The sequence below is a fragment of the Protopterus annectens genome, chromosome 10.part0, assembly GCF_019279795.1.
Source record: "Protopterus annectens isolate FY-2018-M chromosome 10.part0, PAN1.0, whole genome shotgun sequence".
Taxonomy (NCBI): domain Eukaryota; kingdom Metazoa; phylum Chordata; order Ceratodontiformes; family Protopteridae; genus Protopterus; species Protopterus annectens.
In genome coordinates this window covers 49,309,978-49,329,968 of record NC_056744.1, presented here as the reverse complement: position 1 = coordinate 49,329,968, position 19,991 = coordinate 49,309,978, and the positions used below count along the sequence as shown (strand labels likewise).

Here is a 19,991-nt window from a genome sequence, read left to right as displayed (position 1 = left end):
TATGCCTTGAAGTGTTTGAGAGCCAGGGAGCTGGTTTAGCTTTACATCTTATAGAAAGTAGTGGGGCATGGTGGTTCTGGATGGATAAGAATGTGGAATTAAAATATGATACTGCTTCATCAAATGGAAGATATTTAGAGGTGTCCAATTGCATTGTTTAAGTTCTGTAAGGAATAGAGCATGGTTAAATTGTTTTTTGGAGCGAACAGTTCTGGCAGTATTGGGATGTGCAAGGTTGGTTTTAGATCTAATAAAATAGGTTAGGGAGTGGTCACTTAGATCATCTGGGAGGGTTCCTACTTTGTATGAATGTAGAGGATTATTAGTAAGTATCCAGTCCAGGATAGTTTCTTTGTTGTTGGGCTTTTGAGTTCTGGTAGAGGAGTTGATAGTTTGAGTAAAGCCATATAGGTTGATATGGGTAGAGGGGTGTGAACTATTACAGGACTGCCAATCAATATTAAGGTCACCTAGAATTATAGTTTCCTGTGGGAGGTTGACAGTAAGCCAATTCAGGATATTTTCGAGGGTGTTAATATTGTTACCAGGTGGTAGGTATAGGCAGATGACATTAATGGCTTTATTAGGGTTGACCTGAAGTTTAGTGATCAGAATTTCAGCTTTGTTGTCTAAGGGTGGGTTGAGGTTAAAGGTACTAATTTGTAGTGTGGTTTTATGGAGGATTGCAACCCCTCCTCCCTTTTTGGTAGTATGGTCTTTTCTAATGATATTATAACCAGGAGGGGTGACTTCATTGTCTTTGATTGTGGGTTTAAGCCATGTTTCAGATAGGCATAGGATATCAAATTGGTGGACATCTAGTAGGGCATGAAGGTGTGGGATTTTATCATTAATGCTGCGTATATTGAGATGTGCTATGAGGAGAGAGTTTGCTGGCTTGGAAAAGGTTATGGTGCTACTGTTAACTGGGGTATATTTGTCAGTGGTCGAGGTATGAATAGGCCCATGGTTTAGGTGTATGTTTCCATTAAGTAGGGTGTGAAGGTGAGTAATGTATTTATGATAAAGTAGCTTGTAAGAATGGTTAGGTTGTTTTTTATTATTGGAATGATTATATTTCATGGGTGTAAGTCTGTGAAATTTGGGAACTATGTAGATGGGTGAGGATGTAATATTTAGAGAGATTGGAATAGTGTCAATTGTTAATGTTGAAGTATATATTGCGGGAAAGGGGGTGGAGGAGTATAGTGGTTGTTCGTATAAGGTTAAGAGATAGACAGTAAAAAGAGAAGGAAGTAGTGTGAGAATGAGAAGTAGTTGAGTTAGGAGGTGGGAGGGAGATGTTGGCATTTTAGAGTTAGTAGATGGTAGTTGGATGTGTGGGGTGATAGGTAAGATGGTGTAGTGGTAAAAGTATTGGGGGAAGTGGTACAACAGAGCAGAGTGGGGGTGGGTGAGTCTAATAGTAATGTGTTGTATATATACAACACATTACTATTAGAGTAATATAGTAATGTATATTTGCAGTAATTAAATTTAACATCAACAACGTATTTTACTTCCATAATATTATAATGAATCCAACGATTTTTATGTAAATTGTGATGAAAGTTGTCTAGCATGTGAGTATTTATCCTCCGTAATGCAGGTGTTCAGTAAAAGTTTTTTAAAAGGTTAGTGTATTTTTAAAGAAGTTAATGGAATAATTGATGTTTTACCACATGACTACTCTTTAAATAACTGTTTGTTCATTGTAAAAGTTTTACGGTCTGAGGAAGCAAATGTGAAAGCACTTACCGAATAAACGTTTTAATCTTTTTTTTTACCTAAAACGAGCTAGATTGGATTATTGTCAAGCCGGTGGTTGCTTTCTGCTGCTTTGTGTTTTTGGATATTATTTACTTTGGTTTTGTGGAAGTGCAGAGGTACTTACTCTGTCGAGTGTGGTTTCAAACGGCATAGTTACAAATTTAAATTCATACAAAAGTAATCACACTATAATTAACATAACAAACATTGTACTTCACATTTATTGCTATATGTGATATAACCTAAGAAACATTACATAAATTATTCAATTCCTGCCTTTTTTTTCTTTTTTCCTTTTTAAACAAGAAACATCTCTTTATTAAACCATCACTTACAGCATAGACAATCATACATTTATACAAATGAAAACAAACCACACTGACACAATCCTAGTTGTAAGCATTCTACGTCACAATCCATACTGACACACTCCTAGTTGCAAACATTATACATCACTTATAATCTATCCAATCTTTTTCAGTCAAACATTACATAGCTCGTTTAACTGCTGCCACCTTTTAGACTTCATTCTGCCCTTGTATATATTGTTCCCGCAATTCCCTGTACATACTATGGAATAAGGCCTTGGAAACAATACTCTACCTGTTCTTATATACAAGTCAGAGCTCTGCATGTTACAGTACATGATATCAAGATCATACATGCGGCTTACAGAACAACATGTCTCTCTCTCTCTCTCTATAAATATATATATATATATATATATATATATATATATATATATATATATATATATATATATTTGTGTGTGTATAAAACATATATATATATATATATATATATATATATATATATATATATATGTATATATATATATAGGTCAACTTAAAATAAACAACAGACCCAAATGTCGACATTCCTAATGTCGACTAGAGAACATCCACAATGCAATTGTCAACACATTAGTACCAGTGTGCAGAGTAATAACATCGGCACATGCAAAACTGAAATACACAAAAAAAAAAGAAAAAAAAGTTGCACCCCCATGTGGGAACTGCACCGCCCCACACCCCCTGCTAATTACATATACTAACTCCGTGATCATACAATATTAGGTGGGAAAGGGCATATTACCCAGCCCAAGGAATTGAGAGATCTCACACGCCTGTCCACAATCTTTTTAGTCAATCAAATTATGCTGACTAACCAGATGTGGAATAAAAGCAGATGTGACCAATTTTTACTGCCCCCATGTATAAAATACAAAATGTTGCTATACATGCAGAAACCGGGTTATATAAGGCCTTACGTTGTTTGATTTTCAGTGGCATTTAAAAGTGCAGTTGCTGCTATGAGACACATCATGTCTTAAAACATTTTGATGACCATTTGAATACCAGCTTTCTTTATGTTTACCTTACTTTAAAGCAAAATGGATTTGCAAATGTTCTGTATGAGGGTCTGCAATGGTACCTAAAAAAATTAAAATGCAGTGGGGAAGTCAGCACTGGAATACATGAAATGCAAGCTGGAGGAAAATCTGAGACCATCTAGAAAAGCCCATAGTTTCTATATTTATTTAATGACATTTGTTTACAAGGAAAGTGCAACTGAATAGTTTCCTTTTTCAACAGAAGCCCAGAGAAAAAAGCTCCATTTTGTAAACATGATGACATCATTTACATTGTTTCTTCATTTACAGTCAGTTTCATTCATGAGCAATAGTTCGATTATTTAGAGAGTCTTTTCAAAAGGTACATCATTTACAAACAGTTTTGATTAAAAATAACAGATTCGTGGATTGTAGATAAATGCATTTTTTTAAGATAAAGAGTTAGAGCAGCTCAAAGAAAGGAACGAGGGTAGGAGACGCTAGGAAGATAAAGGTGATGAGATGATAGAGGAGGGTAGAGTTGTCATAACAGTGCATTAAGTCTTTTGCAGCAGAGAATTTTGTACAAACTCAAATAGCTAAATCAGTACCAGTTTAACCAGGGGTGGTGCAGGTGCAGAACTCTTTAACTATCATGTCTTGCTTTAGTTGGCATTTAAAAATCTTTTAGGTTACAGACTGCTCTTAAGTGGTGTGAGATGGTATTCCTGCTATTAGCAGTCTGAATACTGGTAGCATCCTGCATTGCCGTAAGGTTTAGTTACACAGAGTAGTGATTTCTCAGTGGAATGCAGGGGTTCCTTATCAGTGTAAGGTTGAATGATGGCGTGAAGAGATGGGAATTTTTTACAGTTGTGCATAGTTTGAAGGTTTTAATTAATTTTGATTGCAGGAGAGAATTATTTAGTTTGAGGCAGTTCAGTTGTTTAGAGAAAGGAAGTGATATGATCTATACTGTTAGCTGGGTGCTAATTTGGCTAATTTATTGAAGTATGGCTCTAGTTAGGCTGATAGAGAGGAGTTGAGATATAATAGGGTGGGAGTAGAAAAGAAATGGCTATGCTTTGATTAGCAGAGTTAATAAGGTAGTGCTTTGCTCTATAGAAGCAGCCTATCTTTTGGTATATCTTCTTTATGGCTTGCTGAAGGCGGCGATCAGATTTCAAGTGGTTGTCTATAATCACACCTAGTAGTTTGGTGTGAGATATCAGTTCTATATTGTACATATAAGGTAGGTTTTGGGTAAAGAGAGAGACAGACAGAGAGTATGAAGAGTGTACAGTAGTAGTTTAGTTTTATTTGGATTCAGGAGGAGTTGCAAATTGTCGAGACAAGTTTCTGTTGAGGAGAAGGATTTCTGTGTGAGTGTTTGGAGCATGGGCAGTGTTCTAGCAGCAGATATTAAAGTAGAGTCATTGGCGTATTGTAATATGGTGGCTGCTTTGGCCACTGTGTTTGAGTCACTGAAAAAATATGTTAAACAGTAGTGGTCCTAGGAGTGAGCCCTGTGAGGCTCTGGTAAAAGTAAGAAGGAAAGAGGAGAAATCATCTTGCCATTTCAATGCTTTGGTCATATTAATGAGGGAAATAAGAAACCAGTTAGGGTAGGAGGCTGGTAGTCCATAGGAAGAGAGTTTAGTTAGGAGAATTTGATCACTGACTATATTGAATGCCTTGGACAGATCCAGAAATAGAGCTGAGGTTAGAAGTCCTGAATTTTTGTTGTGAGTTATTCTATCTGTGAACCTTAGAATGGCAGTGGCTGTACTGTGACTGGGCCTGAAAACATGCTGTCAAGGAAAACAGAGGTTATAAGAGGTGATATGTGTAGTAAGTTGGGTGTGAATGCGCTTTTCCAAGATTTTGGAAAAGGGAGTGAGATTGGCAACTGCTATATAGTTTGTGAATGTGGCTGATAAGCTACTTTTATAGAGGTATTACAATGATGATGATAATAACAATAATAAAAAAAAAAAATAATAATAATAATAATAATGCTTTACCATTGCAGAATGGATTTTTTTCTATGTGCTTTTTATCCCTGTGTCTGCTAGCTATAAAGCCTCCCATAATGCTGCTCTGCCTCTTCCTTCCATCCCCTGTATTAACAAATTATCCCAAAATAGAGCAGTCTGGGGGGGTCCATCTCACAGATAGCCATGAGGATGCTTGTGCACCCTTGTCCGCATCACAGCAATGAGGACATTTTATGATCTAATCCCACCACATGGGTAGGGAGGTGAACAACCATATTACTGTGCTTCTCTACACTCATTAATGAAAATTACTGCAAGACAGTGTCTTGGTGAGCTGATATCCCTATGCCAGCATGGTTACCATTATGCTATCCTACCTATGAGACACTGTGGCTGTATGCATCCTGTTCCACACTGCCCTTCCTGAAGGACAGGCATGCCCCCCCCGCTATATCAAACACCTGAGTGACTAATCAAACTTGGGTCACCTAACCTGTATACACGGCATTATCCCAATACAAAAATGGAGCTGTTCCATTCCACAGTGAGTACACTAAATACTAAGTTCACCTGGAATACTCCATGTCTTAAGAATAGTAAATCATTTGGCTGTTGTTTGAATCCATGATAGACAATTCTTATTCTTCAGAATACACTTCTGAGCTAAATGCCAACCAGTTAAGCTATAAGCAGCACTATCTCTTCTAAGAGTGTGCTTTAGCTGAAATTAGACCAAAGCACTGCCATAACGCTTTCTTGAGGAAAGTCTTATCACTCTGTGCAGAATGTCACATGGCTTGTTTCAACTAAATCAATGTTTCTGATCAAAATCACAAAAGACCTGAGCAGAACTAACTTCTTATAGTATACACTAAGGAGTTCCATTCATCTCATGTTCTGTAGAGCAAACACACCTAATAAGCAACAAGGTTCTGCTGCTGAAGAGCACTGAAGACCGATACACTCCTTAGTGACTGAAAGCTAAAAGAGGCTGTATGTGAAGGCCACATTCAGTGATTCAGCAGTTCAAAGCTGGACATAGCATGTATAGCCTACCATCTAAGTATTCTAGTAAACAGCATGCATAACAGCTGGTAGAAATGAAGACTTACCACTACTGCAGTGAGAAGAGGATGACAACAGAAAGTATGAAGTATAAAAACAGCCCAAACTGATTATCATATCAGGTATGAGACAGACGTGTCAGGCCTCCATCTTGCTGTCAGATATTGATCACTTCCTGTATTGTGTAGAAATGGCCATTTCACTCTAATGCACTTTGACATATTTATTTATAGGTACTGATGGACACAATGCTGACTGTGATGTCCTCACTCTGGGCCAGTATTTTTGGAGCCTGAATCCTCATCACTGGCACTGGAGAGGTATGTTCACTTGGAAAAAATGGATGCACTCAGTACTTCCAGATGCAGCTCTCTGCATCAAACACAATTTCTCTTAAGAGCACACAGGGAACACACTCAGTTTGGGGTCTGGATTTTTCTATCTGTCCCTGGGAAAGGCTAGCACAGATTTAATAGCTATAGCCCATTTTGCCCAGACTATAAGGTAGTTACATCACCACCAGACACTCCAAAGCCAGCTACTCTAAGGCTCTTGCAAGGATACCCAATTATAGTGAGGGAAATTAAAATTAATACAAATGGTATTTTGACCAACAGGAAGGATTTCAAGAGTGGCCAGAGCTGTCAGTAGATATATATATATATATATATATATATATATATATATATATATATATATATATATATATAAGTACTCTTAGAGATTAAAATATTCTCTAAAAGACCAGCCAGAACGAAAAGTTTAAATATTTTTAATAATAAATAAGAAAAGAACATGAAAATACTAAATATTTATTTACAGTAAACTTCAGAGTTTCAGACACAGGAAATATTAAAATAATACAGACAAATTAATTCACACAGATATAGAAAAACAGTACTTAACTAATCTCACTATATTTTCCTGAATGATCTAAAGAATTACTATTCCCTGGTTCGCTTATTAGATCAAGGCAAGATGAAGTAGGTGAGGGTTCCTTCTCTGTCAGGTTCCAAATACGGACTGCCATGAGACTTCAGCCTCATCTAGTATTAAACATCACTTTTGTCCTAGATTACAGAATGACATCACATACATACGTTATTTGACTTCTGGTTCCCATGCTACCTCACTGCTAGAACCTGCCAGGATTTAGCACATATGTGTCAATAATACACACACACACACACACAGAGTTTTGCTCAGATTTTTGCAGCTTCTGTAAGTCATAAAACAATTTCAAACCTCTGCCCTTCCACAGTAGCAACTAGTTCACCCCAAAGGCAATACAGAAAGGTTCCAAGTACAGACTTTTTGTCTCTGGTTGCAGTGATAACTGTAAGATACAATCTTTATGGCCTAATCCAGGTAATTTAATTTCAAACTATTTTCAAAGTTAGGTGGATTGAGATTAACCTCTTCTCTTCCAGTATCCTCTGTTAAAACATATACATTTAAACAGCTACAATAATGTATGTATAATTCTTTTTATGTGCAGCAGGGCACACTGTTGGTAAACACAATCAGCTTTACAAATACTTTTTTTAACACAAGCATCTGTACAAATCAGTTTGATATGAAAATGACATATGATTCTTTACAAAATTCCAGCTAGCTATGCTGGCATATGTTAGACATCCACTAACCTACTTCTCCTGGCACAGCTGGCAATACCTCTCATAGTCACACTGACAAATATTCATCCCTTACTTTGTGCTATTATAGTTTGACCTCAATGTCGCAGATAAAGCAGTGTTGGTTGGAGAGTTGAGGTTCGTGGGAGGGGTATGGACTGGAGAGATCTGCAGACTAACAGTAAGTATAGCATCTACTGGTGGCAGCTATGTACAAACTACAGATCAAAAGCCTTAGAACATCTAGGGCATACATCCGGCCAAGCCGCTACTATGCACATTCACATACACTGCTTTTTTATATTTGTTTTCTGTCTTACATACACATAATCCTGGAAAAACTATCCAGATGGAAGAGTGTACATAGAAAAAAGTGAAATCTACAGGGACACTCCTTTTCTGTTTTTGGGGAAAACTATGAGTAAACCGTAAGTACTAGAAAACAAAACTTTTTCAATGAATTTGACATTTTAGGCCCAAGTACTCATTAACTTATAACTTGCATTTTTTTCTTATTTGTACTACTTATTGTACAGTTAGTTCACTTACTGAGAACTTCATACTTACAATTTATTTTAAAACTGCATATGAATAACACAAGTATATATATATATATATATATATATATATATATATATATATATATATATGTTTGTGTGCGTGTGTGAGTGCACATATATATGTGTGTGTGTGTGTGTGTGTGTGTGTGTGTGTGTGTGTGTGTGTGTGTGTGTGTGTGTGTGTGTGTGTGTGTGTGTATATAGACATACATGCATAAAAAAATTATAATGCAAACACAGGAATTACTTAAAGTCTCACTGAAATATTGCTGATATAAATTAATCTCATGAAAATTAAATTTCATTTATTTAAGAATCCTAAATCAGTTTCTCTGAGCATCTACCACCTGATGACTCATAATTATTTGAATTTAGTTTCCACAATTACAACTCCTTGAAGTTACTAGTCACTGACTGGTTTAACTTTACTGGAACAAATATGAGACTGCAGCTGTGCAGGCCATGGCTTCACCATTTCAGAATGTTTCTCGTTGTTCTGTGGTTATGCAGCCATTGCGTCAGTATTAGTAAGCAGGTGAGGGGAAAATCCCTGACATGGTGAGGCTGCACATTGGAGATGTTCCCTGCATAAAGCACTCTATTCTTGTTGGCATTGCCCTTAACATTCAGAAGGTGCATTGACTGATGACTCAGTAGGTTAAGGATTGACATTTCATAGTGGGCAGAGGCACGGCTCCTATCAATGTACATGAGTAAAAACAGTGGCAGTGACTGTTGAATTCACTGAATTTACTGAGCCTAGATCAACCATTCAAAGAACATTTTTTAACAGTGTCCATCTATCTTAAATACACAGAAAATTTATTTTCCTAAAAATCTGTGTAAGTTTAAATTTTTAAGACAGGGGAATTCAAACTGTCATTTCAACATCATTTTAATACCCAATCCCCTCCTGCCGTTATGAACACCAGTGTCACAGACATCACATTATAACACTACTTGCATGATCCCATAAAGAGTAATGATTCTGTCAATAATTAACAAGTTTTCAGACATTTGCATGGGAGTTTGAATGTGACAGATTTCTTACAAAGTCTAGTCCTGGTATAAAGATGCTAACCACAGGACTTTCTTCCCTTTGCAATTCCATCTGTGGCATATTTGAGCCCCAGATTCCCAGTGCCCTCACAGTTACAATATCTCATATTAGGACAGCGCCTGTGAATCCAGGGCATTAAGAAAGCAGAGGGCTACACTTCATTTTATTATAAATTTATACTACTAAGCACAGATTACATTCACAGCACAGTGAAGTATATATGAAATCAGTTTTAAGCCAAGCAGCATGAAAATTAGCTTCTATGTCTACACAAGCATAATTGACAGTCTGTGACATTTGCAGCATTTCATTAATGGCAACTAACGTAAATAACACAAGCTTAATATAGCATTTAAGCAGATGAACTCCCACATTCCACATTAACAATCTCATTTCAACCACGATTAAACACCTTCTGCATGTTATTTCCTAATAGCAGACTGGAATAAAAGTCTAAACAAGGTCTAACTGTGACTGTTATGCATTCTCTATGAGCTGCTAAAAGGCAACTAGTTTTACTAATATTATCATGGGCTGATTGCTCCTTTGGTCAGCTGCGTTTTATGCACAGACTGACAAGAGATATACTCTATATATCAGGCTGCTTAAGCAGTTTAGCAGCTACAGAATGACAGAAAATCATTTTTATATAGTGTTTTTATCATGGAAAATGCAAGACTATATTGTAAATAATCTATGTCACGCATCATATTATGTAATAAACTTAAATGTCAGCAGGGGTACAGGGTCACGATGCTATCCATTTTTCTTAAAAAACTGTGTTACCATGTAATATTAAACCTGGTAAGGCTGCTCTGGTAAGATTAAATGTCACTGATAACAGAAACAGGAGCAAGACATCAGATGATTACAGACATTCAGACAGCAATAGCAGGCTATATACCACTGTGACAGATAGGAGTACAATGCGCTAGAATGATCTGATTTAAAGGACAGCAAAGGATAGGATGACACAGACCCTTCCAGTCAGAAAGGGCATAATATTCAAATTATCCCACAGGCTGCCATGATATCACATTTCCTGGAAGACACTAACTGCAGTGAAGCATTGTCTCTGTAAACTGGAAAGCACTGTTAAGTGCTCACTTTATTTTTGGTGGAATGGGTGTAGCATTAGTTTAAGGGATTTGCCCTCATCATGGACTAAAACATCTTACAGTGCTCTGTGCAACAGTGCAACAGTCACTCATTTATCAGTGTGGTCCCCAATTTCTCTTGGACCAGGTAACAGAAATCCCTCAGGGAAGTATTTCCTAATCCAAAGATGGTAACTCTCAGAAAGTACCAGCAGCAGCAGTGAAACAACATCACACGTGTAGGGGGAGGGGTAACAAAAGTCAGTGGACACATCACACTTTGATGCTAGTGTTTTAGTACATCTTTAGTATACTAATTAGCAGCTTCTATCCATGAAACTAGCATCCCAATAGTAGCTGTTTGGTAGCTGTATTTTAATGCCTCCAACTTGTTTATCAGTCACTTAAGCCAGCTATACATGCAACAGTGGGACATTAGACCTGTACTTATAGTATTACAGCTTCATTTAGTCTTACTTATATTTGCTGAAAATTCTCCAACATTCCTTTGAGCGCCCAGAGGATGCATGCTGGTCATAAAATACCAAAAACAAGAGTAAAGAAAGGTCTAGTGTAATGAGTAAGTCAAAACAGCTACTAAAAGGGCTGCATTTTAACCGCATGCAATTTTCCCCATGGCTTATAAACAAGTAGCAGACCAAGCATTGCAGTGAAACCCATCTGTATAACCAAAATCTGACACAGCTTTAGTCTGCATAATGCTGTTGCAAAATTTCTGCAATAACAAATGCACTTCAGATAAGACCCTTATCAAAATGTTCAGTCTGCTTCCAGAAACAATCTACTCTGTGCTGACTGTGTTACAAAACTTCAGAGTAAACCTGAAGTAAGTACTGCGCTACCTTAAAATGTAAAAAATGCAACCTTGTGTCTCATGGGACCACCGCCTTCCTCCCTTTTCCTCCTTTAATGGAAAAGAACAGCCCCTGGTCATGAAGAAAAGTAATAGCTCTTTATGTGACACAACTATACTATGCGCAACAGCGTTTGTTATGACAGATTCATAGTAGATACTAGTCCTCCAAAGAGCATACCAATCTCAAGAAAACGGAAAAATAGAATTAAGGAATCATATCATTATACAGTATGTCATGTGCCTGAATGCTCCTGAATAACAGAAAAATAAAAATAAATGCATAAGATTCCAAATCACATACCAAAGAAAGACTGCTGAATCCTTTAACAGTTATCTAGAATAAACACTCTTTGCTGTAAAAGGTAACTAGTCAAACTTGCTGATCTGCTTTGTACTCCACTCTAAAGCAATACTTCACTACAAAAGCTCAGAAAAAAAATCTACTAACCTTCAAAGTCCGAGATAATTCCTTCCAAATGTGCATTAACAGTGGGATCGGTCATTTTTAACCCAAACACGTTTCAGCCACTCAAGACTGTATTCCAGTGAAACACCCTGAGTTTTAAATAAATCCCAAATTAGGAAAAGTCTTTTGCAATCCAACACTACAAACTCTTTTGGGAGTGACTTTTTTTTTGTTTTTTCTCAGCTCAGCCTCAGTGAGCTTGAAAAGAGCCCCTCTGAAGGCAGGATCTAGCTGAATGAATGGAGAGAGAGAGAGAAAGAGAGAGAGAGAGAGAGAGAAAGAGCCCTCCCAGCTCACACATGCTTGTAATGAACAGAGTACTGAAGTCACTGGCTGACAGAAATGTCTTTCAAAGAGTTTTGTGTTTCCAAAGTGCAGTGGTATACCACACCGACGTCAACTAGAAGAGAGACAGAGAGGGACTCTTAAAATTTAGACAAAACAATAAAAACTTAAAAGATGACCTATTCAGAAAATTGGTTGATTATGCAAACTTTTTTTAGTCCAACTGGTAGCTCAATATAAAGAGCACAATAAAAATAATTACTGCATAAAGTTGCATGACAAAGAAACATAATTATAACCCCATTTTTTATGAAGAAAACTTGATTGAAACCCTTTTTCAGAGTCCTTAGATGTTTACTAAATCCTTTGTTCACTACACTGTACTAAATGTAAATAACACAGGCAGACCTAGGGAATATTCACTGTGCAGAATAACATCTTTGCATTGACCAACAAAAATTAAGAGACTCCTTAAAATATTGTACACCTAAACATATGTGCACGAGCACACACACACACACACACACACACACACACACACACACACACACACACACACACACACACACACACGCACACATGCATATACTGCGTAACAATATGGTATTCAGTTTTCTTGTAGAGAGAACTGAAAACACTTAATATTTCACTTCCAGTCAGACATTCACTGGACTAAATATATGCTGCTGAATAAGTGACCGATAATGAGGCTAAGGATGCTGCCACCTTCTCCTGTCTACTCCCTCTTCCCAATGTGTCACAAATGCAGCTCCAGCCCTGGGGAAGAGCATGGAGGGCACTAACAATAAAAGTAGTGCAGCCATGCAGCTGATGATCATCTGCAAGGTACACACAAGGAGGCAAAAACTGGTCATGCACTACAAAGTATCAGCATGAGAAAACAAAAGTAGTAGGGGCAGGAAACATGCAAGCACAGCTACCGAATGCTACAGTTCTGACAAAGTATTTCTGACTCACCAACTCTACATACAGGGAACGGTAGTTTGAGACTAAAACTGCTGGCCACACACTATAAACTAACAAGCTGATAAAACAAAAGCTGTAGGGACAGGAAGCATGTAAGTACAGCTGCCGACTGCTACAATTCTGGCACAGTATTTCTGAATCACCAGTGGTTGTTACAGAAAAATCCAGTTGTGATGTTATATCCTTCAGTCAGAAAACAGGTAGTCAACAGCTGGAGTTCCCTATGCCTCTCCTTCTGATGCTATGAGTCTCTATAGCAGAAAGGATAACTGTAAGCTTCTTATAACTGGATCAAAACATATTTGTCTTAATTAATTTGCTTCACAGCAGAAGCATGTTATTAAACTCACGCAAAATTAAATGTAATGTACATGCTGGGATAAAGTGCGGCATGTGTGAGTACATGTGCTCCTACATTACCAGCGAACATGCACGCTCATGCACATTCACACACACACACACACACACACACACACACACACACACACACACACACACACACACACACGCACACACACATACAAACACAATCACAAAAAGAAATTTACTTCAAAGGGTATAGGTTTTGTTTATGGTGTATTCAGAAGAGAAACTAACAACTGGAAAAAAGAACACACTAGTGTCCTTTTAAACATCCCACCTACGCACACACATACACACGCATGTAGAACAATTCACCTAACTGTACTACTGCACTCTTTTTTTATTTGCAACTAATAGGGAGAGATAACAGAAAGTTGGAATCTCATAACAGAGCTAAACAACAAGTGATTACAAATAATTGCCTTTATCTAGTCATACAATTATCCCTAGTACATATTATTAAAAGATCTATTGTCATCTAGAATCTAGAATCATGTTCAGTTCTGCTTACTGTATGGAGATATTTATACCACATAATGCCTGAGAGACACCACAAACATGACACACATATAGGAGATACTTATGAGAGAAATATCCAAAAACAATGGGATGTGAAAAAATACTCCATAATCTGACAAGGTCACATTTACTTCTAGTTTTCTATCACAGTTGTCTATTTCTATTAGAGAATGAAGCATACAGCATGAATCCACTCCCTTTCCTGACATCTGGGGCACATATGTAGTACGTGTGGGTGGATTACTGCTGACACAAAGGGAATGAATTAAGCACTGTGTCGTACTTGATAAACTGAATCCCAAGAACTGAAATGTGACCCATAGTAGCTGACTACCTCACTGACTGGTCATATTTTACTGAAAGTTCTTTAACAAACTAACACTTGGAACATGTGGGCAGAGAAAGCTAAACAACACAACTTCATAAGATGGATACCTGTGAAATGAAGCCAGGATGACACTAGGTAACACACCTGGAATATTAATAGTACAGAGAATGGCATGCAACGCCAGATATTTCTCCAAAGAAGAAGTGATTCTAGGAGCATGCATTTGCCGTACTACTCAAACAGTAAACCATTTCCATTAAGATGCTCAGCTCCAGTGACATGAAGATATTGTGATCATAGATCACCAAAAATATAACCACCAATTTAACACAGTACCTTCAGGAAGTCCTACAACATTTACGAAAAGATAACAGCACAAAAAAAGAAACCCTGTGCCACATCATGTGGAATGATCCTGTGGTTCCCAAAACTCTACCAGTTCCAGTGGAACCTGGAGAGTAATGGAGCAGTACAAACACACTGATGTAGATGAAGGCCACATACCTGTATATAGGTAACTAGGTGTGGCTTGCATCTTGGATGCCTGAGGACTGACCTGGATGGAAAGGAATGAATGGATGTAGGCCAGCTATGGTTCACTGGAAGCCAGGAGATGGTGGGTAGAAGTTATACAGATTTGCATGCTAGTCATAGGACTATGGTTGCATAGCTGTGTACTGTTTTCTTGAGGATGTTTCAGTGTGTAAGAATGCTCAACCCCATTAGAAGTACTGAATGCATGCTAGGTATGAGGATTAGAAAGTACACAAACAAAATTCTGTATTTTACTAAATGACATTCTCTGCCATCAAACTGTCGATTCTTGCCTCTGCACAAGTGTGGCAAGTTGGGACACCTGTGATGGAATTCCCTATTGAAAACTGCAGAAAGGGCATTCACTTATATATATGTGTGCAAACAGTAGCAATTAGGAGGGGCTAGACATAAGATTACTGAATGCTTCCATTGGCAGTGTTTCAGGATAGACGAGTGTTCAGGACTTTGGAAAAAAATAAAAGATTTAAGAAAAAGAGAATACATATCTATTTAGTTAGAGTTTGTAACATGGGCATGTGTGTTGAATGACCATTTGAAACTGTGACTTATGATAATGGTAACAACAATTGTAGCACATTTACAAAGTATACCTGTATTTGCATAAGTGCACATAATAATAATAATAATACTTAGCTGGTGATCTAAGATGATAGAATGCTGACAGGCACTATCAGTTATTCTTAACAAAACAAAAAGCACTTGTATTGTTCCTTCATATGTTCAGGTACTCGTTTTTCTGAAGCTGTCATAATCCAGTAGAATTTCTAATGTCAGGAAGAAGCATAATCTGAGATCTCTCTGCAATCTTAGCCAATGTTAACTTGTGTAAAATTAATTTAAATATTGGCCTTTGAAGGGAAGGTACATTCTTTGTGCCAGACTAAGAATTATTTATTTTAGAGAACACAGTTGCCAGAGGTGAACAGTATTTTCTGTGGACGTGTTTATAGTTTGAGGTATCCATCTAGAAGGCTGAGAATTGAAAAAGTGTAATGATAAGGGTAGACTTTCCTCTTCCCAAGTCTGAACTAAACTTACTCAGTATGGTGTACAAGTATCCCTTTATGGCAAAAGTGGACACAATATTAAAATCAGTTCTAAATGAGTGTTACCATCAAAGATAAACCTACTGAACCATTTAATCAGTGAATGTAACATCAACCAGGATAGGTGCAAGAACAGAGACTGCATCATAAGTGTTGACTACAGTGCAGCTGGGAGATAATCCTCTAGGTTAGGAAAGTTAAAGCACAATTTGTATTCACTAATTCTTTACTCTAGAGTCAACCATATGGGTGCCCCAGATTTCCAATATAAAAGTCAATTAAATGTAAGCAGATACATGTCTGATGTTCGATCATGTATTCATTCATTCTTATCTCATCTGCACAATATGGAAAATCATGTCTATCCTGGCACTCAGTGGGTGAAAGGCATAGATGCTCTTACAGAATAGGACACCAATCAATTGCAGGATGCATACACGTGTATGTGTATGACTGCTCATAAATACACACACACACACACACACACACACACACACACACACACACACACACGCACGCACACACACACGCACACACACACACACACACACACACACACACACACACGTGCGCACACACGCACTCATACATACACACACGCATGCACACACACACGCACTCATACATACACACATGCATGCACACACACACGCACACAAACACACACACTCACACACACACACACACACACACACACACACACACACACACACACACGTGCGCACACACGCACTCATACATACACACACGCATGCACACACACACACACAAACACACACACACACACACACACACACACACACACACACACACACACACACACACACACACACACGCGCGCACTCTCCTAACTGATCACCAATTAACATATGGCATATCATTGGTTGGAATGTGGAAGGAAATGGGACAACTCAGTGAAACAAAATAGGTATCTGCAGATGACACACAGCAGGCAATACAGCTGAGAAAGAAACTGATGAACCAAATGGTGCATTGTTTTTAAACACTGTCTTTCATAATATCATGTCTGCATACCATCATCCTTGATAAAGATGAGCCATTCCTTTCTGTCCTATCCCTTCATTTAACAGAGTGCTGGTAAACAAAACACTCAAAACAGTAATTTGTGCAACTGTGTGTAAAAGCCAGTCTTTCATTTACAAATGGTTATGAATCTAGTCACCATCTTGTCACTTTATTCTGAACGAATGTCATGTTTTCTCTTTAGGGCATGTGCCTTGAGTTCACTGAGTTTATTTGTACAACAATCTCTCTGTTTAAATTTGTGTTCTACTTAAATATAGCTTTATTGTTCTATGGTCTATTTAGTTCTTCTTCTTCTTCTTTCAGCTTTTTCCCAGTTAGGGGTCGCCACAGCAGAACTCCGGTCCGCTAATGGCTGGCAGTAGATTTTTCATGGGTGCTGAGGTGCCAGCTCGACGCCCAACCTTCAGTGAAGGCACCTATGGTCAATTTAGTTCATTTGACGAAAATAACCCCTGTGTAAAAGAACAAATTCACCTAATTTACAGAAATGTAGTTTTTTTGTGATGTTAAAAACAAATTGTTTTATATGACAACTTTCAACATGTAGGTATATTTTTTGTCTCTAAATTTTCTCAGCAAACTGGTTCCAGCATCCATTACAATTCACCACAATATTGGGATTTAAATATATCTGAGTATGACATTATGTAGCTGAAAAAATCTTTTATTATTAATGAGGTGTTCTTGAAGCGTATTCATTTGTTCATGTTCCTTTGCAGATTATGATATTATCCAAGTGAATTCTCCAAAGATCTGAGGGACAGTAGTATTGAATTCTATGTTGCCAGCTCTGAACTAGTTTATACTTTGAAAAAGAATAGAGTTTGGAAAAGTTATAAACGTGTTAAGTTGGATATTTATTATTGAGGTCAAGTGATCTTATTATAAATTTTAACATGCTATCATGTTTGCGACAACATTCATAGTCAAACTTGTAGTGCACAGTAACTACATTTTCAATTCTCAATGCCTGAGATGGAAAAGATGCTGGAAAGGCAGGGAAGCTCTTTATTATTTACTGATCCACCGATATTTGGTAAAATACCATTTTTGCTCAATTTGAAATTACTTCCCTCATTTCTAAAATTATCCACTGTTTTTTTCAATGTTTATTTATTTGTAATGCTATAGAACATTTTTAAGGACTGTATATGAGGTCATACATATCTCAAATATTTTAGATGTCTTCAAAGCCCCACTCTATCCATCTATGTATGGAGAAGACAGTTAGGCAACATGGCTATATTTTATTTTATTTTATTTGTCATTTGGTAACCAAGAAAGGACGAATCAGCCAATAGCCCATTTTCAAAGGAGGCCTGTGGAAAAAAAACACAGCATTTAAACAATACTTGATGATTAATTATATACAAGGGGAGAAAAGCCCTGCAACAGACTCATTATTTTACAATGAGGTGGACAGAAAGGATTCATAAACACACATAAAAATATTAATTCTTATTTAGAAATTAATGTTGCATTTCAAATTTTGTGGATGCCCATTGTATGTAAATTTATACAAGACTGTGATATAAACAAATTAATTTTTTTTTTAAAGATAATATGTAGGAGGTATGTGTATGTACACATGTGCATGTTCATCCATGCATGTGCACACACGGGGTAGTGCAATACAATTTCATGTATACTTTTTCTTCTAATGGCCCCCCATACTTTGAAAGAATATATGAGTGCCCAAAAGGATAAGAGATGATAAATCTCTGTGATGTGAACTTGAGTTCCTCACTCACTTTCTGTTATGTAAATGGTCACTATCTTCACTCAAGACTCAATCTTCTTGAATGAAATGCAATATTAGCCTTTGCAGCTTTACATCTGCTTGGCAAAAAGGGAGACAGAAACATGGCTGCAGAATCTGAAAACAAGGGAGGGAGGAGATCCTAAATCTGACTCCTGGAATTATTTATTTTCTTTTCTAGACCCCCACCCCCTTTTGCATTAACCATTTGACTCATCACCATGGCTTCATGCATTCATTCTCTCTATGGGTGATAGCTTTGCCAAGGTGTGGGCATTATTAAGCAGCTCAGGAGTGTTATTTTTTTTACTCTCTAAGCCCCATCATTCATCACGAGTGCCTGTTATTCAGGAGAGTGAATGTGCAATAGATAGAGCATGACATTTAACACTCACTTCCATGTGTGATGTAACCTACACAAATCATTGGCCCACTTCAAAGCTGACAGTTCCTATGACATCTCCACTGGGGACCTCTGCTACTGTGCATTCCCCCAAGAAACATGTCCCTTTTTCTTTTGTGTGTGTGTGTGCATGGTACAGGAGTACAGTGATTTGATGTGATGGAATATTTATAGATATTAACTTTTGGAACTTCCAGGACAAATAAAAACAAAAGTGGGGATAGAGGTCAACATCTTTTTCAAGACTCAATAGAGCAAAAATAGGAAAAACAATATAAGGCTTGTCAAAACCATGTCAGTAAGGCTAAACTGACAGACAGTATTTAACCACTGCTGAAGCCTGGATTGAAAGCAAACCCTTTTAGATTCTGCAGTTGTTACCACAACTATGTTTTCTGTGTCTATCATAGGAATCCTGTATGGGTTTCACAGAATTTTATAAAGTTCACAACACTGATGAAGCATGCGGTCTCTACAGCTTCCCAAAACTGTACTTGACTAATCTGTATCACAAGGGTGTGGTGAGTTATACTTTCTAGCATACTAATAAGTAAACTCACCAGGCCCTTAAGTTTAGCACAGGTCAGAGAGATAAGGTAGTTATAAGTTTTACTGTAGCAGCACTAATCTGCCTTGTGAAAATGACATCAGTGCAAGATAAACATATGAGTATTTAGTTATTTAGCTAGTTGTTTATTTCACTAGCCAAGCTGTCCTGTTGAACTTAGGCCTATTTTCAACAGAGGCAAGGGAGCACAGCCTGGATAAGTGACTTGCACATATTTGCAGATCAGGCAAATGAAGACTAAAGGAATCAGTTTCTGTAGTCTAAAACTA

General features: G+C 37.4%; 1 protein-coding gene across 3 annotated transcripts in view; it reads right to left on the bottom strand.

The window, feature by feature from the left end:
- The window catches only part of SEPTIN9 (septin 9), a 2,307,078-nt gene that overhangs the window by 1,025,015 nt on the left and 1,262,072 nt on the right, over positions 1–19,991 (bottom strand). The window contains exon 1 of one of the 3 annotated variants that reach the window (XM_044085003.1): positions 11,842–12,080. The exons of the other annotated variants lie outside the window; for them this stretch is intronic. Within the exon in view, the coding sequence (XP_043940938.1) occupies positions 11,842–11,896 (55 nt within the window). The 5' untranslated portion in view covers positions 11,897–12,080. Of the gene's footprint in view, positions 1–11,841; positions 12,081–19,991 lie in introns of those variants that run through there. 3 annotated transcript variants of the gene reach the window in all.